General features: G+C 43.9%; 1 protein-coding gene across 2 annotated transcripts in view; it reads right to left on the bottom strand.

Moving 5' to 3' along the window:
* Positions 1 to 17,676, bottom strand: part of NEBL (nebulette) — a 326,459-nt gene extending 308,783 nt beyond the window's left edge. Inside the window, exons 1-2 of one of the 2 annotated variants that reach the window (XM_045534540.1) lie at positions 17,199 to 17,676; positions 15,872 to 15,966 (exon numbers count right to left, since the gene is read on the bottom strand). In XM_045534540.1, coding sequence (XP_045390496.1) covers positions 15,872 to 15,966; positions 17,199 to 17,267 — 164 coding nt within the window. In that variant the 5' untranslated portion in view covers positions 17,268 to 17,676. The remainder of the gene's footprint in view (positions 1 to 15,871; positions 15,967 to 17,198) is intronic. The other variant, XM_045534548.1, reaches the window with a different exon arrangement.
* Between the last annotated feature and the right edge of the window lie 3,068 nt (positions 17,677 to 20,744).

Below are 20,744 nucleotides of genomic sequence, written 5' to 3' on the forward strand. Positions count from 1 at the left end.
TCCCACCAAGAGGCTCGAGGAGGGCAGGGAATTTCATCTGCCATGTTCCCTGGTGTATTCACCGTGCCTAGGACTGTGCCTGGTTCATAGATGTCCAATTAATATTAAGTAAATGAATGAATGAATTCCACCACTGACTGAAGAATAAATGAAGGAGTGGTTGAATTCCCGCCATCTAGAAATGGGACAGAGGGGGCAAGCTTTACTGGGCCTGAAAGGAACACAAGCAGAGTCAAACCTGATTTCACTTCCACCCCAGTCAGCTTCCAAAGAATCTAGGTAATCAGTATGTTTCTAAGGCTCAAACAATTGCAACACTTGAAAAGACTCAGAAAGCAAAGTAGGTAAAGCATTGCCTAGTTCCAGAAAGAAAAGCAAGTGGGCAAAGAGGTTGTATTAGAAAAAAACGGTGCCACGTGGTCATTCGTGCCCACATTTATTGAGGACTGTGCCCAGTTCTTTATAAACATTCATTTTCTCTTCTCCTCCTCACAACCAATCCCTCTACAGAGACTAACCCCCACTGCATGATGAGGACAGAGGTCCCAAGAGGTGGAGTTGGCCCCCACCCACCTGCCTCTGCCACCTCTCAAAAGCCATGTGGGTAACAGCATCCCAGGCGGGACCCAGACCCCATATTTTGAGACAACAGTTTTTAGAAAAGTTTTAAAATGTCCATCATACCACGAGTGCTGAATTTCTGGCCACCCATGTGGTAAAAAAGAGAAAGAACCAACAGAAACTGCAAGGAGAGAAAAATCTAGAGGCATTCATCTATTTAGGAGGTTGGGGAACAAGAAGGAGAAATTACGTTCATGCAATTTGGAAGAAGTTGCTTTGCTCTTTCTTTAAAGCCCCATAGAGCTTTCCATTTGGCATCTTTTCCATGTGGTTGTAAGCACAGTGCAAAAAAGTACAAATGCACTTTTGTACAGACGTACAAAGAGTTATCAAAAAATTCATTCAAGATAGAAACATCAACAGTATTTGGAAGGCACTGAAAGCTAAGATCTGATTAAGAGGAGGAAAAGGGAGGAGTGTGTTTGGGATTTGTTTTCAAAGTCAGGGGCAAGCTGGGTGAGGAAGGCTGTTTTTCAAAACACACATTAACTCAATTGGTGGATAAGATTTCTATCGGGTAATAAAGTTCACCTGGGAGAACAGGCCAGGGAGTGTGTCTACTGAAAACAAACCAGGACCAACCCAATTCTTATCACAGGATACACCTACACTGCCTCCATGCTCCTTGGATATTAAAAATGCCCATGTTACAAAAGTAAGTCTAATTAAGTCTCAAAACACAGATAAAACTCTTCATTACTTAATAATAAAAGAAGTTTTAAGAAAGTGACACTGAGAAAGTTCCATGATAAAATTAATAATTACATTTTGAAGCTGAAATATAAATCCCAAATTGTAGGAATATTAAGATTATAAATCTCCACATTAGAATATTTAAATTGAACTACAGCCAAGGTCACAGTCATGAGATATTTTTCCCCCCATTTGTAAAATAAAGTGAGAAGAGCTCTGTCATTTTCTATAAAATTTTAAGCCATATTTCTTCTTGCCATTGGAAACTAGAATTCATTTCCCTATAAATATTTTAATGTCATTCTCCTGGAAGCAGGAACAATCTATTAGAGAAATATTTTCTAATTGATTCACAAGCTTACAATGCACATAATGTCACAAAGTGAAGGTCCTAGGTGGAAGAGAAAAAGGTTATTATACCTTGAAAATAATAGTGAGGTCATGAGAAATATACACATCAAAGGAAGAAACAGATGCTGTGGCCAACTTGTAATTCAGAGAAAGTCTCTATTCCTCTTTGGCTTTTTTAAAAGCTTGTGTTAAGCTTTATTGAGGTATAATTGATATGCAAAAAATAAACAGCATTGAATACTTTTTTAAAAATTCCAAGTTCACTGTGTCTATATTTCCTCTCTTCTATACACTTAAAAGTCAGGTTAATTTTGCTTGACTTGGCTTCTTTTTAGTGAACCTGCTCCAGGTTAAACTGTGTCTCCCTAAAAAATGTATGTTGGAGTCCCAACCCCATGGACCTCAGAATGTGACCTTATTTGGAGATAGGTCTTTACATAGGTAATTGAGTTAAAATGAGGTCATTCACGTGGACCCTAATCCAATACGACTCATGTCCTCACAAAATGAGATTAGGACACAGACACACACACAAAGGAAAGACGATGTGAGAACACAGGGAAAAGACAGTCATCTACATGCCAAGCACAGAGGCCTGGAATGGATCCTTCCCTCAAAGTCCCCAGAAGAAACCAAGCCTTTGGGCACCTTCATTTCAGACTTCCAGCCTCCAGAACTTTGAGATGATAAATTTCTGTTATTTAAGCCACCCAGTTTGTGGTACTTTATTATGACAAGCGTAGCAAACTGTTACAGAACCTAGGAGCACTTTCTATTTTGAAGTCCTCCCAAACCATCTCTGCACTGATCCACATGAGAATTTTGCCAGGAATTAATGTCACATTAATTAGGCTGTAATTTCTACAATCTGTCTCTTCCCCTTTCTAAAACTTGGACTATTTTCCCATCCCCAAAGCTTTCTTCTGCTGACAATTTCTCAAAGAGAATAGGCAAGAGTAATTACAGCTAACGCTTATACGGTGTCTACTCCGTATCAACCGTTTACATAGATTATGTTATTTATTCCTTACAGTAACCAGAAGAGGTAGTAAATATGATGATTATTATCATCAACTGAGACAAGGCATGCTCATTTTACAGATGCGGTAACTGACACAACATCACCATTTTACAGAGGAGGAAACTGAGGCACAGCTAAGTGAAGTAGCTAAACCAGCTGAGCCACAGAGTCCACTGTCCTCACACAACCACCACATCCACTCTCATTGCTAAGGGCCACAGTTCCACGGCTTCAGCTCCAGGACCACAGGATGTCCTCGGGTCCCTAAGATGCAATCCCTCTGGACACAGAAATGCAAACTTCTTGTAAGCCAACAAAGAATGACTTGATGTTTTCTTACTATTAGCTTTCCTTTCACTTTAATTTCCTAATGATGTTTGTAGATCTTTTCTAGTTGTAAACCTTTTCTTCTTGGGTGAAAGGATAAAAGTTCAATAGGAATCACATAACTTTTTTTTTACCTTGCTCATCAATTATCACGATATCTTCCCCAAGCTATGGTTTATTATTTTTCTCAGAGTATAAGTACTTTTAAAGACTCCTTTCTGGCCAGGCACGGTGGCTCAAATCTGTAACCCCAACATTTTGGGAGCCTGAGACAGGAGGATCACTGGAGCCCAGGAGTCCAAGGCTGCAGTGAGCTCTGATTGCACCACTGAACTCCTGGGCAGCAGAGCGAGACCCTGTCTCCAAAAAATTGAAAGAAAAGAAAAACTCCTTTCTTTGTCTTTAGAACTTTTCACAAGCCATTGCTTGCTGGGACTTTAGCTTTCCTGATTGTATTCTTGCACTGTGTGCCATTTTTGAACTCTTAGTCATCTATCTTTTCAACTGTGTATTCCACTCCTCTGAGCTCAGAAAGCTCCCAGGGGATGTCCTATGTTGCTTTTATTCCTTTTTTTAAAGATATATTCCCTTGACTTATTCTTTGTGAACCTGTTAGGGGTTGAACTGTGTTCCCCCAAAACATGTACGTTGGAGTCCTAACCCCATGGACCTGAGAATGCAACCTTATTTGGAGACAGGGTCTTTACAGAGGTAATCAAGTTAAAATGAGGTCATTCGTGTGGACCCTAATCCAATATGACTAGTGTTCTTGTAAAATGAGGAGATTAGGACATAATTCCTTCCCTCTCTGAAATAATCATTAATAATACTTTTTCAATCAGAACTTCATTTTTCAAAATCTTTTATCTCACTTGAGCCATCTTTCTTTTTACTCTTTCTTTCATTTAATTCAGGAAATCTTTATTAAAGGCTGACTATGAGCCAGGAGCTGTTCCAGTTCATGAGTGATAGGATGGCCTTACTAATAAACTATCTAACAGAAAAAATAAACTATCTAACAAAAAAAAAGATGAATAAACTCATGGCACATAATTGCCCATTGGAGGAAAAAGATTATAACACACAGCCTCTTTGTTTGATTAACCACCTGTGGCTCAACTCATTGTCTTTAAGGTTAACCACCTGCTGTTTTGAGTTTAACAGCCTTGAAGAGCCCTGAGCAGACAGCAGGTGTGAACTGCCCGCCCCAGCTCTCACCAGACCACATTCCAAGGACCCTGATGAGCCAGCCTGACGGAGAAGAGAGAAAAAGAGGAAAAACAGACATAGCTGCTTCACAGCCCTTTTGCTATCAGCTGGCAACAATAACTATGCCTTTTTTTTCCATGCCCTTTACCCTCAATAAAAGCCCAAACTGCTTGGCCTCTGGGCTGGCACTTCTTTCTTTCCTTCATGTCCTAGGCCCTTCCCCCCCACCCCCCTCTGGAGGAAAGTAAAAGAAACTTTTTGCTTCTTTCTATCCTAATCTTTGTGTCAAGAATTCTTTCTCATCCCATGCTCCCACTCTACAACGGGTATACGTGGGAGAGTAAAACTCTGTGTGGTTCTTTCCCTGTTTCTCAGAACCTAGGGCTTTTTCCCTCTTCTACACTGTTAAGAGACTTTCCTAAAGTCTGGGTGGGCTGTGACCGACAATTCCTCCTTGCACTCTTACAAACTTTAGTGTAACAGAGACCACTTTTTCCAAAGTCCTAACAATTGCTACCCCACCAACCAATTATTGTTTTCTAAGTTAAGGTGAAAGCACCTTGAAAGCAATGAAACTTTAAACAAAAGCTAAGCAAGAAATCAACTCTCTCTCTTAAACTTGCAGCAGATACCTAGTAAAAGCTTCCCTTTACCACTGTGTGTTGCTTCTCTGTCAAAGCGTCAACAGGTTGAAAAAGCCTCTGTGATGTGTCCAGTCTAGACAAGGGAACCTAGTCTGCCTTGCAGCAAGACCACCACTGTTTCCCCTCAATTTGATTCTCAGTCAAACGTTCTGTCAGTTTTTCACCTCCAAGTTCTTTCTATTCATAGATTCACCTACTAGACATATTTCTTTTTTAGCATAGCAAGCCTCCTTGCTGTCACAATTTAATAATCAGCCTGTCCCCATCCCACGTTGGCAATGGTTCTGAATCTCACGTACCTTCTTAAGCATCTATGCATTGGCACAGATGGATAAGGTCGTAACATTCCCCTGTTCTCCTCTGAGAAGTGCTTGATCTTCCTCCACCTTGGTACTACTTTCATGTTACCACCTGTTTTCTCTTGCTAGGGAATTAATGTTTAAATCCTGGGTAGCAATCTCTCTCCACCCACCAGTACACTCCAGAGAGAGAAGCCAGACGTAGGAGGCTTGCTATCAGATAAAGGACAACTGTATCCCATTCAGAGTAAATGTACTTTTGAAGTCGATCCACACGTATTTCTTCGGTGCCTGTTCTATACCCATCACTGTGCAAAGAAAAAACAATGTGCTTTTCTTTCAATCTCTGACCAACTGCCAACATGCAGGACGCTTCCTGGGCAGCAGCCCCTGTGTACAGACCTTAGGTGCTTTCACTGGCCACTCGGCCCTGCGGGTACAAGGCACAAGAAGTGCACAAATAAACCGGCTTCCTGACTCCCAGCCGGTGAAACCTGACGTTATATAACCACCGTTTTAAAAAAAGACCACAGAGGCAAACCCTCTAAACAGGATTTTCCTTCGCTAGTAGCCTCAGAGGAAAAACTGTTCTAATACAGTGTTTCTATTCCTGACAGGAATAGCCCTTAATTATTGTGTGCCTTAAGCATCTAGAAATTTTTAAATAGAATTTCGCTTAATGTGAAGGAAACTGGAGAATGAACGACGTCACTGGCAAGAGAAGATTCTAACTGAAGGAAAGAGAGAGATGGGGTGGGCAGGGTTGGGGGGCTGGAAGAAGCACAAATCCTACTCAGTTATTTTTAAAGTTCTAGAAATATGGGAGAGAAGACAGAATATTGATGGAAGAATAATGCATGAGAAAATAAAATTCTTCCACAAGAGAATGTAAAGGCCGTTCATTCATCAGGAATTGCCCATTAATCCCTGATTAAATTTAGTTTCAGGAAATCAAACTCTTAATTTCCAGGGGAAAAAGTGTGATATGCAAGCGAATGTGTGTGTGGCCTGATGCCTAAAACACAAGGTTCAGTCCCAAGACTGTGAAAGACAGTTGTAACACGGTGACTTTTACAAACTACCTTTGTAGACATTTTTCTCGTCATCCTTTGAGATGCATGTCAGTGACCAGTAATCAAGCTATAAATTTCAATATGTCACCTAAACAGAGGCAGTTTTTTGCTATGTCTACTTGCATTATCAGTCCAAACATGACCAGTTTCAGCTGGGATGGCCACAGGGACTCCTATAGAAAGAAAGGCCTATGCCTTCTCGTTGAGTCAGCTCTCTTGGCTAGGGATGAGCTGTATGGCTCGGGTAGCCAAAAGCATTCACCATGCCCCCCAGAAAAGCTAGCTGGCAGTCTGCTCTATCAAGGGGACAGTTTCTGAGCACACAGTAGGTGCTAGAGTATACGAACACAATTGGGACCATTCCTGCCCTCAAGAATGTCATTTGGAAAGAGTCATTTACTTAAGAAGCCAAATCTAGAAGGTTATAGTGAGGGTGTTTCCCTGACTAGGTGTTCCCACCCACCTCCTGTTTGCAGGCAGCAAACTGTTCGTACACCTGATCCAAATTAAGGCAACCGTCTAGCTCCCTCTCCACATCCCAGTTTTGAGCACAGCCACCCAATTTCCCCAGGTTCTCTGGGTTTGGTTTGCCCCTACCTTTCATGGATAACGAACATTAGGGAGCTAATCAAGGATTTTTGTTTAAAGGTTTTTTTAGACGGCTGAGCTGAAACAGAAGTACAGCAGACCACCACTCTGGTTATGGATCAGATGCTATTCAAGAATGCACACATCCAACTAGTTCTCTTCTAGCCCCTCCTAGGATTCAATAGGAATGAGTCAACCGAGAGTGTGAAAAAGTAAACAGAAGTCAAATGCAAAGCAACTCCCTTAAGGACTCCACTAAGAAAAATATACCGCCAGCTATAAATAAAATTAATGCTGGATTTCCAGTGCTGGAAAACAATGGTTGCCATTTCAACCTGGTCCTCCTCACAACTTCCTGCTTTCTTGGTTACACCTGTGCCCATATCTAGGTTTGACTAGCGAGGCCTGCAGAACTGTTTGACTCATTAGCAGGACTTTGAATTTAAACGGCAAACCTGAGCATGGAAGAATCAATAATCCTTTTTCCTTAGTCCCTGGAATGTTCTGGGTATTCATCTTATAAATATTATTCGAGATCCCACCTCGCCTACTGCTAAAATCCCAGGTCTTCCTAGTAACACTAGCTAAAGGACTGAAACAGAAAAGGAAAGGAAAAGAAATTCAACTCCTCCTTCCTCTGAAGCCCTTGAGGACAAGGGTGTCATATGTGGCTATGTCTCTCTCCCTTTCTCCCTGACAGTCCTAGGAGCCACTCTGTAGAGCACTCATCTGAAAACATCTAAAGAAGACATCCCAAAATGTTCTTCTACAAAGGCCCTTGACATATAATCAGTATACCTTTAAACACACACATCTATATCTTGCATTAACCTTGCATTTCACCATGATTTAGGAGATACTTGCTGTGCTTCATCTCAAAACCTTTTCTAATCTGACATCATTCCATCACAAATACATCATCATAAAGAGACAGAATCAACACAAACGACTTTTGGAAACATTTGCACATGGGGACAGAACTTGGAGCATGATTTGTAAATGTGGTCCTCACAACGATTTCAATAGATAATAAAACGTGTTAGATACTGTCAATAGTTCACTAAGGTAACAGAATCGGATCATTTCACATATACACTGGAACCTTATTTCACTCAAAGCATCTCCTTCCTTTGTTTCTAATCATCCAATTATAGCAACAACAACAACAACAAAAAAAAAAACTCATCCTCTCATATCAAGTACTATGCCAAGGAGCAGAGGTCTAACATTTTCTGTGAGGTATGTAACTAAAAAGTCAGGAAAGGCATGTTCTAATTGATGCTAACTAGAACTCTTACATACCACAATATCCTTCTAGAGAAACCTCCACTTGAATGATGTGACCTTTCTCCTGTCTTTAAGGGAGAAATATGAAACAACTTTGAATTTATTACTATAAATATGGGAGTGGACTTGACATTTGGGTCCTAAGTTGTCATTAGATGTGCTTAGGCTTACAAACATTTCTCCATTTAATCTCTATAAAGTTCCTGTTAGGTGGGAATTACTTTCCCATTTTACAGATTATAGCTAAACCCAGAAGAAATTAAGTACCCATAAGGAATGCTTTTTTTTTTTTTTTCCTGAGACAGGGTCTCACTCTGTCACCCCAGGTAGAGTGCAGTGGCGTCATCGCAGCTCACTGCAACATCAAACTCCTGGGATCAAGCAATCCTCTTGCATAGGCCTCCCAAAATAAGGAATGCTTTTAGAAAGATGCCATATTTTGAAATTGAGCCTCTACATAATGAAAGTAACTCTGCCACATTCACTATGGATTGGAAGGCACGAGCCTATTCCAGCAATGGGGACACTCTATCGCCTGGCATTCAGACTTCATGAAACCTGGTCACCAGACCACCCTTCAGGCTCTTCAGAGCCTAATCCTAACCCAGTTGCTCCAGGTTGCCCAACCTCCTTCTGCCTCCCCAGAAGAAACTAGCCCGGCCTTCATCCCGAATGCGGGGCTCAGCATGGAGACCACACTCTGAGATGCTAGCGTGATCCTCAGTCACTGAGGTATCTAATATTACCAAGCACCTGCTAAGTGTCAGGCCCTGGGGATATGCAAGTGAGGGAGACAGCTCCCTTAGCGGGGGGACACAGACAGGGAAGCTCATGGTTCCTGCACAGGATGGGGTGGACCCTGACTGCTGAGCCGAGACCTGTGGGATGCCTGTGTTGACAGGCCCCTGGGACAAAGGCATGGGGTCAGGTGTGGCTGGCACAGACAGAAGAATGTGAGATTAATGGCTGTTGGGATCTGTGAACTTTCTGCATAGCATCGTACTTACAGGCAATTTTCAATGCCTGCTCACGTATGGGGCATTAGAATATGGAACTTAACAAGTGTTTCTCAAACATATATCAATCACCACTTCCAATAAAAATATCTTCTAATTTAATCAGGTCCCATTCGTTTATTTTTGTTGTTGCTGTGATTGCCTTAGGGGTTTTCTTCATAAATTCTTTGCCTAGACCACTGTCTGTAAGAGTCTTTCCTACATTTTCTTCTAGAATTCTAATCGTTTCCCATTTAAGGTTTAAATCTGTTATCCACCATGATTTGATTTTTCTGAGAGGTGAAATCTGTGGGTCCTGTTTCAGTTTTCTACATGTGGCTATCCAGTTTGCTTCTGCACAGCCAAAGAAACAGTCACGAAAATAAACAGACAGCCTACAGAATGGGAAAAAATTTTCTCATACTACACATCAGATAAAAGACTGATAACAAGAATCTATTTAGAACTCAGGAAAATCAGCAAGAAAAAAATCAAACAACCCTATCAAAAAGTGGGCAAATGACATGAATAGAAATTTTTCAAAAGAAGATATAAGAATGGCTAACAAACATATGAAAAAATGCTCAACATCCCTAATCATCAGGGAAATGCAAATCAAAACCACAATGAGATATCACTTAACTCCGGTGAGAATGGCCTTTATCAAAAAATCCCAAAACACATGTTGGCGTGGATGCGGAGAGACAGGAACACTCATACACTGCTGGTGGGAATGCAAACTAGTGCAACCCCTGTGGAAAGCATGATGGAGATACCTTAAACAGATTCAAGTAGACCTACCATTCGATCCAGCAATCCCATTATTGGGCATCTACCCAGAAGAACAAAAGTCATTCTATAACAAAGACACCTGTACCCGAATGTTTATAGCAGCACAATTCACAATTGCAAAGATGTGGAAACAACCCAAATGCCCATCAATCCACAAATGGATTAGTAAGCTGTGGTATATGTATACCATGGAGTATTACTCAGCTATAAGAAATAACAGTGATACGACATCTCTTTGGTTCTCTTGGAGAGAGTGATACGACATCTCTTTGGTTCTCTTGGAGAGAGTTGGAACCCATTATATTAAGTGAAGTATCCAAAGAATGGAAAAACAAGCATCACATGTACTCACCAGAAAATTCGTTTCCCTGATCATCACCTAAATGCACATCGGGGAAGGATACCAATTGGATATCAGACTGAGACAGGGGTGGGGGGAGGGGAGGGATGTATGCCTACATGATGAGTGCATTGTGCACCATCTGGGGAATGGTCATGCTTGAAGGTGCTGACTCGGGGAGGTGGGGGGTGGGGGGAGGGGATGGAGGTATGACTACATGGTGAGTGCCAGGCGCACTGTCTGGGGAATGGACACGCTTGAGGCTCTGACTCAGGGGGATGGGCGGGACACGGACTATGTATATAACCTGAGCTTTTGTACCCCCATGAAGACCTGAAATAAAAAAATATATATATATATATATCTTCTACATCATAATCCAGTAGACATATACCCATACCACTAAGAAAAAATATTTGCCAACATGATCCTGTTTGCTACTCAAATGCACTGTGATGTTTTCTCTTCTCTCATTCCTTTTTCTTCAAATTCGGGTTACAACCCAGGGGCAATCCAGTGTGAAAAACTTTGGTATAAACCCTTCATAGGTGTGACTGCCTATCATTCATTGATATACTTCCTCTTCTCCCTTCTTTACTTTCTCTACCCCTCAAAAAATTACAAGGATATAAGAGGCACCACTGTTTACTAAAGGTCTGCCATGTGCCAGGTACTGGGCTAGAACCTTCCCACCCCTTGTCTCATTAATCTCACGCAGCCCCGTGGGGCCACTATCGCTATTCCCATTATATAGATGAAGCAACTGAAGCCTGGCAATGCAGACACCTGCTCAGTAGGACAGGATGGAGCCAGGGTTCAAATCTAGTTCTGGCTGGCTCCAAAATCCCAATTACAACACACTGCACTTATGACAGGTTCTTAAGTAATCACAGCTAACTTAATAGCAGGAATTTCATAAATCCTCTTGAAATAACTCGAGTCCTTGGAGTGTTATAGAACCAAATTGGAGAGGCCAAAACGGAGATAAGGGAAAACTTTCAGGTTTAAGTTTAAGCAAAAAAGTGACCAACAGAGAAATGGTGGGAGCCAGTGAAGCGGTGGCCTAGAAAATTGTCCTCAAGCCAGGCTGGTGGAACTGCGCTGACTGTTCTGGGTGGTTCGTCCGAAGCAGCACCCAGTTGAGCATCTCCCAGGAAGTAGTCGACAAATATTTAGGAGGGGGACTGCTAACACAGGAAGACTGAAAGTCAACACAACACACAGCTCCCACTGCTTTCTCTCTTAAAGTCTTTCAAAATCAAGTTAAGTGAAAATCTTTGGGGAGAGGGACCCTTCTATAGAAGGATAACTAAACATACTTCACACAGATATTTGTGTTTTAGCCCCATAATTAATGATCCATTTGACATAGACACAGGCCATATTAAATGGGGGTAGATCAGGACAAATTAACAGTCCAAAAAAATTTCTGCAAAAGTGATGATCTAGGAAGAGATTATTGACCAGGTCATGCTAAACTACTGCATCCTGACCTGGTCCCTCCCCAGACCTGATATAATTTGACATTTGGTGACAGTACATTCACTGGCCAGTCGTTGGCAATGCTACTTCAAAGTGGTAATATCACTCAGAAAATTTTGAGACCTGATTTATATTTTACAAACATTGTACATGCAATTTTGACTTTCTCACACGATGAATTAAAAATATATTTGACAAATGGCATTGGGGTTTATATTCTTCGTGTGGCTTGTTGGGTAGCAAAAATGCTTATAGTTTAACTTGGCACATAAATTGACATAGAAACATGAGCTATGTTTTTTGTCTAATCATCTAGTGTTATTTTCTCAGCACCTCTTAGCCATAAGAATTTTGCCTGGTTCTCTTTTCTTTGCAAGTTCCATGATGAAAAAAATCCTGTATGTGCTAAGAATCCATTGCCTGCTTATGAAACATAAAGGCTTGTGAAAACGTGGCACGTACTCAAGTAGAGACCAGTTTGTTTTTAAATATTTTAATAGTGTGCACTGCTGTGTTAGAAACTAAACGTGTATTATGCCCAGTCTTACATCTAGTGTGTACTCTACTTTGATCATTCTATCAAAAGATCAAAATTTAAATATCATGTAAATTATATCTTATACATGTTCTCCTTTGCATGAAATCAAACAGAATGCTTGTTTCCTCTCTAAACACATGAGAATATAAACAAGCAACATATTTAAACTGAAGAAGTACTCATTAATTCATTCCATTAAAAAATGCCCTCCGGTATCAATTAAAATAAGCCTTTATGTTTTCTTAAAATAATTCTAAATGTCTATGTTCATGCTTTAAAATTTTTAAGCATTCCTAACATATTTTAAAGGCTCTAAAGTTAATTGTGCATGTTTTTACAAGAAATGCTACCTAAGTCCTCTTTCTGAAAACTCTGAGAAGTTACATAAATCAATAAAAATTGTAGCAGAAAATGAATAACTGATATTGAATCGCTGATAACCAAGAAAAGCTGTCATTTTCATAACAGCTACATGTAAAGTATGAACCTTGATTGGATCCTGGTATTAAAAGCGACATTCTCAGGACAATGGGGGAGATATAAACATGGACAGGATATTAGATGCTATCATGAAATTGTTAATTTTCTTAGGTGTATAATGGATGCAGGATGCAGTTTTTAGGGATACAATGTCATGATGTATGAAACTGACAAATGGCCCAACAATGATAGAAATATTTGAACACATTAGATAAAAACATGAAGCAAATATGGCAAAATGGGGTTAATAGTTGAATTTCAGTGGAGTTATACAAGGTATACAGATGTTCGCTGTATTACTCCTTCAGCCATTTTGTATGTATGAAAATGTTCACAATAAAAAGTGACAGGGGGAAGATGAATAGTCATTTTCATCTAAGTATAGATGTACATTGACTCCTGAACCAAGCTAGGTGCAGATAAAATATTGCTTTACATGGACAGTCAAGGTTTCATTTTCTGGTAGTAGTATACATTAGAGAATCAATTTTCCACCATTGACCCAGAGAAATTACGGCAGCCCTCTGGCCACAACCACAGGGAATGGCTGATTGACATACACCCCCTGAATTGGAGCAGATGTGTCAGGGTTCCTAGAGAGTCATCCACGCTGACCAGCCGGTTTACATGGCAACACGTACCCTTAGAAAAATCTGGGCTGGAAATGACATGGGCCTTCGGCCCTGGATCCCTCACAGCCAACAGAACCCACGACTTAGCCAGACTCCATTTTCTAGAGGTAGCATATCGAGCTGTGATAAGAACTTCAAGCTAAATTAAACAAATGAAAAACATCAACTCTCTCTACTAATTCACCTACGAAGGATGAACTCCTATCTTCCATTTATCTGCTCAATAAAGTAGACTACCAGGTTCAATATTAAGCAAAAACCTGAGGTGCTACCCGCAAAATTCAAAGTACAGCTAATAATGAAGTACTGGAGTCATATGAGAGATTTTAGCGAGAAAATCTATAAATATTCAACATAGATATGCCAAGAGCATTAAAAATAAGACAAAGACCTATGAAACAATACAGCAGATATTTTCTACTTAGAATCCTTTTCTTAGGGGGGTCCAAACCTCAACCCATCTGGGCACTAGTTCACTATCAAGTCAGAGTGCAAACCAGCTCTTCCTGACGCCCCATGACTTGCTGCAGACTCTCATATTCTTTAATTAGATTGAACTTAAACTAAACAGCTGACACTGAATTTTCAAGTAGCCCCATGCAATCAACAAATCCACTACAGTTGCACCTTTTTCTGTCCTTGTATGTTTTATCATTTTTCTCCCTCATTCAATTCTCTGCCTATCTGTTGTTGTTGTTACAATTGTCATTCTCTTCTCCTTTTCTTTATCTCTTTCCTCTTTTCCTCCCAACCCCTCCAGACCCACCAGGGGCACCCCAAGGCATTGTTATCACTTGGGTTAAACTCCGTGCCCCATAGCTGTAAAGAATCCTGAATTCTGATGTGGCCCATAAAGCCTGATGGAATCGGGCTGTGGCTGAAACAGTTACAGGAAGAAGGGTTCACTTTCCTTTAACCAAAGAACAATTAGCCCGTTTATGGGTTGTAGGGGGCCCTTTCCTTCTCCTTACCGCCACCTGCCTTTGATCTTAACCAGTCATTTATAGCTCTCTGGAAGGTAAGCAGGAAATTATGACACTGAAACCTCATTTTTGCTTCATGTTATCCCAAATGGAGCCGTGGTAGAGAGAAGGGTTGAAAACATCAGTTAAGTGAAGTCTACAGATATTTCCCAAACTTATCCAAGAAAGTCTGTTCAATGTCCCCATTTTCTGATTTCCTGAAAAGTTTCTGATCTCTACCTGTAAGCACTAAGCTAGGACCTACAGGAAACACAATTTTTAAAAAGTCTTCAGATGGATTTTTTTTAAATTTCATTGCCAGAGAGGTATGAGCACATTACATTTGTTTACCAAAAATTTACTGTCTGAGATAACACACTCCCAGTATGTGATAAAGCATGAATTAACCTCGGGCCCTCCGTCTCTGGGAGAACTGAATGAACCTACTTCAGAAACTCTAGGGAAGATGAATTTCTGGCAATATTCCAAGCAGAAGGCCAGGGGACCCAAAGGTCCCTCTTTTGCCTCCAGACCAAGCCAGCTCCACCAGGGAGCGGAAAGAACAAGGCTCAACATCTAGGGGCAAGAGCCGCCAGTTGAAAACAGTCCAGGGTGGGAGGATGCTCATAGGAGTAGAGAAACACAGGCCTAGGGGCAGCAAAGTAGACATCTGGAAGTACTGGCCAATGATGAACCACCTGCAGCCTCCAGGAGTGATCTGAGCCCCTTCCTGAGGGGGCTCAATGCCTCAATATCTCTATCTGTCAAATGGAAGTAACATTAGTGCCCCCTAACTTGTAGGGTCATTGTAAAGATTAAAGGAGTCAGTATGCATCAAGTGCTTGGAGGAGGGCTTGGCACATGGTAAGCACTATATAAATGCTAGCTAATTGCTACTGCAGGCTAGAAGCATGCCTACAGAAAAGCCTTCCAAAGAAAGCTCACCTTCTTCAAGCCCCACCTACTACAGTACTAACCAGCCAGAAGTACCCAGTCTACTGCAATAGGTCTACAGACCTACTACTAACCAGCCAGGAACACCCAAGTCTCAATTCTTTGTTTCCCTGTTTAAGCCCCAGGATCTCTGCCATGGTCGCAGCTAAGACCAAATGAGCAAGACTTCTCTCCCTAGCAACTAGGTTCAGATAAAAAAAATTGCAGTATGGCAGCATCCTATGATTAAAATGGAAATTGACATATGATTAAAATGGAAACCTACCTGACATGCACTTCAGAGCCCACACATTCTCAGCAGGTAAGTTCTGCAGCTTCTAATAAATGTCCCTAACTCTGTGACACTGTGAACCTCAAAACCTAATCTGGTTGAAGACACACAAATTACCCTAAGACATTAGAAAGACATACATATAGTGCCCTTCAACAAAGTACATGGCCTCAGAGTCTGTGGCATAAACAGGTAATTGCCCACTACCACACCTGGGTGACACAGTGAGTCAATTCTTCAGAACAGGCAGAGCCACTGGCTCTCATGCTCTGAGGCTGTGCCACACCTGGCAAGCATGTTGACAATACTCACGCATTACAATAGGGCTTCTTTTCATAGCCTTTGTAGTTGTTCATGTTGAGAGCCATCTTGCAGACCTCGCAATGGAAACATCCTTTATGCCAATACTGCAAAAAATAAATATTTAAAATTTCAGTACAGTGCCAGTTTTTGCCAAGATGGGCACAGAAGGAAGGCTTTTCAGTCCATCTCAGTCCTAGTAGTTGAAACACTACAACAAAATGATGGTAGAAAATGGTCGATGTGTTTACCTACTTTCAGTTAAGCAAATAAAGCAGGCAGCTATTAAAATTGAATTTTACATTAATTCCCATCACAACATAGAGACTCACTATAGAAGAACTACCAGGGCTCTGTCCATATAGCACTTCTATGAGCTGCCAGAAAGGAATTCTGAGCTGGTTAAAGGAGAAATGGGCCCCACGGAGTGCCATCACAACCAAAGGGAGTCCAGTTCAAAGCGCCTAAACGCAGTGTTTGTAGGATCTCCGTAAACCTGCGTTCTCCAGAAGTCAGGCAACCCGAGGGTGCCAGAGGAGGGCTGTTAAGTACCCCTGGCCCCCGTCCCTGCCCAGCTTCCACTCAACTGCAGGAAGGTGGACTCTGTCCGGGATGACTGTCGAGATGACAGCTTGCTCCAATGGAGCATTTGTACCATCAAACGCAAATTTCACGGGGACGCCACCGGCTGGTTTCAATTGTCAGCGGGGATCAGGATCGCGCCCAGGTCTCTCCCCATGCTGCTCGTCCCCAACCACACCCGGGCAGGGCAGGGGGCAGAGCAGGAGGGACCGGATGGATTAGGCACCCGTGGGTCCGGCTCGCCGCTCTGAGCTTGGGCTCTCGGCGGGGATTATTCTTAGCAATGCGGCGGCGGCCGCCCCATGACATATTAATTACTATGTGCCTCTCCCCCTCGCCTCGGTCACCGGAGGCGCTGGGGCCGGGGGAGGTGGGGATCCGGGCGGATCTGGGGGCGGTGGGTGCGGGGTACGAGTGGAGGTGGGAGTGGGTGCGGCTCGCCGAAGTGCCCCCCAGGCGCCCAGCCTGGTCCCCCGGGGCCCCGGGCCGCGCTCTGCCGCGCGCCCTCCGCAGCGGCTCCGCTGAAGCCGCGCAGCCCCGCACCCCGACAAAAGCCTTTCCCGGTTCCAACATCGCAGTCGCATAGTGCGGGTCTCCGACCCTCCCGCGGGCGTCCTCGCTCGCGCCCCCTCCCCTTGCCAAGACACACGCACACACCGACCCACTCCTCTCCTTCCAGCCCAGGTGCCAAAACTTCTAGAACAGGTGCAGCCCGGCGCCCGGCAGGTCCGGGCTGGCCCGGCGCCCCCTCGCTCACCTTATCCAGGCAGTTGACTTTCTCTGTGGGATACACGACTTTTCCGCAGCGGGCGCACTGGGGGTTCATTGTCGCGGTTCCCGGGGGCGGCGGCTGCTGCGGCGGCGGCTGGGGGCTCCGAGGAGCCGCTGTGACATCCCCCGGCGAGCCCCGCACCGCCTCCGGGCAGGCGGGAGGGCTGCGGGTGGCCGGGCGCCCGGGCTGGAGTCGGCGCGGGCCGGGGCCGGGGCCGGGGCGAGCGGGCCGGCAGCGCGGCGCCCGGGAGGAGGCGGGGGCGCGGCGGGGCCTGGCGCCCGGGGCGGCCGCGCTCCTGGGCTCTCCGGCGGCGCTCGGGCTCGGGTCTGGCTCGCGCTCCGCGCCGCTGGCTCTGCGTCGCCCGCTCTCCAGGTACGGGTGACTCACTCAGACACTGGCGCCCGCCCCTCGCGCTCACTCGCTCCCCGCCTCGCCGCCGCCGCTGCCGCCGCCGCCGCGCAGGCCAAACCCACCGGCGCGCCCCGACCGAGTGGCAGTGAGCGAGCACGTCGGGCACCGGGGAGGCGGGGCGCGCGGGGACCCGGCAAGCTCGCCACACCGCCGCGGGCGGCCACCGTGCGGCCGGGTAGCGAGCCTGGCGTCCCCGCCGCTGCAGCCCGGGGCGCTCAGGGGGGCGGCGGCCCGGAGGGAGCGAGGTGCGGGCGGTAAAGGGGTGGGGGTGACTGACACCAGAGGGGGCGCAACCCGCGCACTCCCTCCCGCCTCTTTTACCTCAGCCGAGATCTCCTCCCCCCCCCACTCCCGCCCCCAGGCTTCTGGCCCTGGCACCCAAAGGTCGCGGGGAGATCGGGGCCGGAGTGCGCCCACCCTCTTCTTCCAGCCCCGGGGGATTGGGGACAGCGTCGCACCAACGCCCCTCGCAGAGCCCACCCCAGGGCGGAAACTGTTCCTGCCGCGCAGTAACGCGCTGGGTCCCGGGAGCCGAGACCGCGGGGAACCCGGAGACTCGGGTCCCCGCGTCGCCGGGGCCTGTGCCGCGCCCGCTCCCAGGGGCCCCTTCCGTGAGGACGCGTACCCCGCCAGCCTGCGGGCAGAAGGCTTGCACCCTGGAGGGGGAAAAAGCTTGCTCTCACTGGCTCCCAACGCCTGCACTTTCTATACCTGTCCTTGCAGAACGACTGGTCACTTTAGGCCCGAATCGAGCCTTTCTTGATAAACAGCCTTCGTTGACTTGTCTGAAATGTGTGTGTGTGTATACACTGTCTTGTTTTGCAGTTAAGCACCACAATGATCTGCAAAAAGTTCTTCATCTGCTTTAAGAGAAGCAATTACAAACTCACGGTCCAAACCAGAAGAGCCAGAAAATCACTCTGAAGGCTCAGAGAAGAATCAAACCAAACGGAACAGGAATCGGGATTTTTCGTCTTGAATAAGATGTCAGTTTATTGGACTCACTTTATGAGAGGCAGCAAAATGCAGCTACACTGCCTGGGTTCAAAGCCCGACCCCACCATCTTCTTGTCATGGGATCTTGTGCAAATTCTTAGCGGTTCTGTGCCTCAATTTTGTAATCTACAAAATGGGGGTGAAGCTACAAAACAGCTCCTACCCTCCTACGGTGAGGATTAAATGAGTCAGCAGTTCTGAAGAGCTTCAGCCTGCCTGGCCCACGCTAAGCACAGCATAGGAGGCAGCCAGGATTATTATAAATTGGGTATAACCGAGAAGCAAACACATTCCGTTGCTAGCACACAGATTAAGGCTCAATAATGCCACATAGCAACTGCTACTACCCTGACAAATATTTCTGTCATTAAAAAAAAAATCATAGCTGCAGCTTTTCGTGAAAAAACTATTGATTTCTGAGCCTCTTAGGCAAACTGAACTGATTAACATATTCAGAAAATGCTGTGCTGTTTGACTTTTCAGAAGAGGTAATGTCTTAAAAAGTAGTCCCCAAATGCCACAGCTTTCTAACCCACTGCTTGCTATGTTCACAAGCCCACCTCAAAAGCAGCTAAAATGAGAATTTTCTGTCAGAAAAATCAGTTGCCCTTTAAAAACACCTCAACTTATTAAAAATGCCAGGGGTGGGGAGGATGTATTCATATGATCACCTGAAAGGCGGTAATTTTTTCAACATCTAGATTTTCATAACTGTAAATCATAAAATGTGGTTGAAATATCTTATTCTCTTTAAATTGTAAGCATAAAATTCTGAAGAAAAAATGCTGATGATATGTGACATTCATAGCTGATTATATCATATTTTTTAACTGTTAAGTTGTGTACTCTCTTACCAAACCAGTGCTTATCACGATGCCTGACACAAAGTAGGTACTAATTAAATGTGTATGGAAAGAAAATATGAATTAAAAAAATACATTAAAACTAGAATTGATGTGTTATTTTCTGAAGAAGCAATGAATTCTGTTATATATTTTCCTCTCATATCTGTCTGTCTCTTTTCATTTTCTGCATCAAACCAGCGTCTGAGTTACTTCATGCCATTTTACTGATGTACAAAGAATTTTAATACCCATCTGTCTGAAAAGGACTTCTTTATTTCCAAATTCAAAGTACTGTAAACAGAGAATTGGCAGAAACCTGTCCTCTGGCCCAGCCTTCCTCCTTCAAGCAGACAAATGATTTAATTGTCTACAAGAAAGACCTTTTGCCTTTCCATGTCTTTTGCACTTGACTGGTCAAGAACTCCTTCCTTATGGTAACTATAACCCAACATCTCTGCTTTAATTTAAATCCTTTTCTGCTGGCAGGGACACGAACAGGTATTAAAAAACCTGAGCATCATCACCCTCATAAAAATATTTATAAAGTTAAATTTTTTCTTTAGCTAAAATTCCAAATCTATTTACTTTCTCCTTCTGGGGTCTAATTATACAGAATCTATTGAAGGCCTTTATTACTCAGGCTATATAAATTAAACTCCAAATCAAAAGTTTTAAAGAGAAATTAATATTACAAAAAGCTAAATAATGCCTTTGACAAACAATTCACCACAATTTGTGGCTGAAGTAATGTATTTGTTCACAATTTTTTTCCCCTTGTACCCTGGCACACTTCCAGTGGGCAGAGTGTCTTTTCCCACTGCAGTGACCCTGAGCTTGACCTTGTGACTTCCTTTGGCCAAGGGAATGTGAGTGGACATGATATATGTTGTGTCAGAGCAGAAGCTTCAAATGCACTTGCATAATTTGCCCCTGTTCTCCCACCCCTCTGAGCTTTGGCCCTTGGCCTTGAGAAGGGCATACCCCAGAGAGTGGCTGCTGCTTTGACTTTTGTCCAAGAATGAGAAGACCTGTCTAGACAGCAGAACCCAATTAAGTTCAGTAAGCCATGCCAAGCCCAGCAGAACCATGATAAGATCCATGATGGGAAGAAGAAATAACTGTTGTAATCCCAGCACTCCGGGAGGCTGAGGCGGGAAGATCATTTGAGTCCAGGAGTTTGAGACCAGCCTGAGCAAGAGTAAGACCTCAATCTCTACAAAAAATAAAATAATTAGCAGGGTGTGATGGTGCATGCCTATAGTCCCAGCTACTCAGGAGA

The sequence above is a fragment of the Lemur catta genome, chromosome 1, assembly GCF_020740605.2.
Source record: "Lemur catta isolate mLemCat1 chromosome 1, mLemCat1.pri, whole genome shotgun sequence".
Lineage (NCBI taxonomy): Eukaryota > Metazoa > Chordata > Mammalia > Primates > Lemuridae > Lemur > Lemur catta.